Genomic DNA, 1,672 nt, shown 5'->3' with positions numbered 1-1,672 from the left:
GCTTTTTCCCATTCACTCTTCTGGATGTAAAAGAGGACATATGCATGTTGGCTCAGGGCCAAAGTCACATCACAGGCAGTGACCTTGGCATCATCCATTTTGTACCACTGGCCGTTCCCAGCTTTGATGTAACAGAAGTAATGTCCGCTGTGACCATTCCACCCCGAGTGCACCAGCACGGCATAGAGCATGTAAATCATGGATCCCCCCTTCTGCTCAGACATGTATGGTTGCATGTCCAGGCACTCAGGATATTGGACTTCCGTCGCCAGTTTGCTGCCCGTGAAATGGGAGAATCGTTTCAATACCAGCATGAGGACCTTGGAGCAAGTGTCCAAAGTCACCGTCTTGGAAGCAGATACCTTGTCGAGACAAGTACTACAACGATAAGCATTTTGGCCATCAAGCTGCTCGGGCTTCACCAACTGTTGCAAAGCCTGGCTCACACTCTGAGCTGCCCTGATATCCGGCTAATGTCCAGGTAAGGGTCGAAAGTGTTGGAAATCCCCTGGCATTGGAGACACTGTATTTGAGACCTCCAGTATCCTCCAAAGGTTTGCCGGATGAGGGTGGTGTCCTCAGCCTGAGGCTCTGAAGGCCTGTCCTCATGCCAACACGCTTGGTGCATGGCATCCAGAATGAACATCAGAAACTCATGGGCATCTTCCTGCCTGTGCATGTGAAAGGCAGTGAACAGTTTGAGCGGAGGCCAGATCACTTCTCCGGGATGGCAGAGGGCCCTGGTCATGTGAGCCTGCAGACCACACAGCATGCAGAATGTCTGCTTCCTACAGAATCGGGAGTGCGCCTGGGACAGCATATAGGTGGAGAGTGGTGGCGTGTATGTCAGACACTGCCGGGCTGCATTCATGTAGCATGTGTTTCCCATGTTCTGCAGCCCAGCCCCAACCACAGAAGGGCCTCTCCAACTCACAGGTTTCTTTGTGGGAGCCAGCCGTGCTGACGCGGGAGCCAAACCATTAGGCATGTTGTGGAGTATCTGCGAGGATGGTGATGGATTCTCAGGTAGAGTGGGTCCTGGGCCTTCAACACCCCCTCTATTTGACCCCGAAGATTTGAGTCTTGGAAAGATATCAAACTGAAACTCCTGTCGGACTTGGGGAGAAGTAGCCTCCATTCTCTGGAAACAGCTTTTTCAGGATCCCTTATGTGGAGCCTCAGTGTGCGGATCGATGCTTCTCTCAGGAGGCTGGTCTCAGAATGAGAGCTGTATCCCTTCTCCTCAACCCTTGAAGCTCGTCCCACCCACCTGGCCAGGACCATGAAATCCAATCAGCTGTGAGCTGGAGACTGGATTAAAGGCTTTAGGGAGAGGTGTCACTCTTCTGCAGAGAGACCACTCAGCCCAGTCTGTCTTTCCGCCCCCTCAAGGGACAGACACAGATCTCGGCATTTTCTCCACCACCCTCATTTCCATTGCTCCCTTTCTGGAAAATCTGACTTGAGAGTTTCCAACTTCAGACGAAATCCTTTCTGAGTATCCTCTCTGCTTGCAGAGCAATATCAAGTGAGCCAAAGGAGTGTGGGACATTTAGTTTTCTGGAATGTGGAGGATCATTTTCCAATGGGAGCTCAAGTATCATGTTGGAAGACTTTTTCGTCATCAGCCAGAATCTATATAGCTACACCAAATTTTGGGGGGAGAAAGATT

General features: G+C 51.1%; 1 protein-coding gene across 1 annotated transcript; it reads right to left on the bottom strand.

Moving 5' to 3' along the window:
• Window positions 1-8: 8 nt before the first annotated feature.
• LOC115284602 (ubiquitin carboxyl-terminal hydrolase 17-like protein 6) lies at window positions 9-1,138 on the bottom strand (the record flags this gene model as incomplete). The annotated part of the gene is given in 2 exon segments (XM_029931153.1): window positions 9-469; window positions 472-1,138. Coding segments are annotated over 2 exon segments (1,128 nt in total), but the record flags the coding sequence as incomplete, so codon positions are not given.
• Window positions 1,139-1,672: the final 534 nt, after the last annotated feature.

This window comes from Suricata suricatta, unplaced genomic scaffold (assembly GCF_006229205.1).
Source record: "Suricata suricatta isolate VVHF042 unplaced genomic scaffold, meerkat_22Aug2017_6uvM2_HiC HiC_scaffold_1170, whole genome shotgun sequence".
Lineage (NCBI taxonomy): Eukaryota > Metazoa > Chordata > Mammalia > Carnivora > Herpestidae > Suricata > Suricata suricatta.
This window is presented reverse-complemented; position numbering and strand designations above follow the sequence as displayed.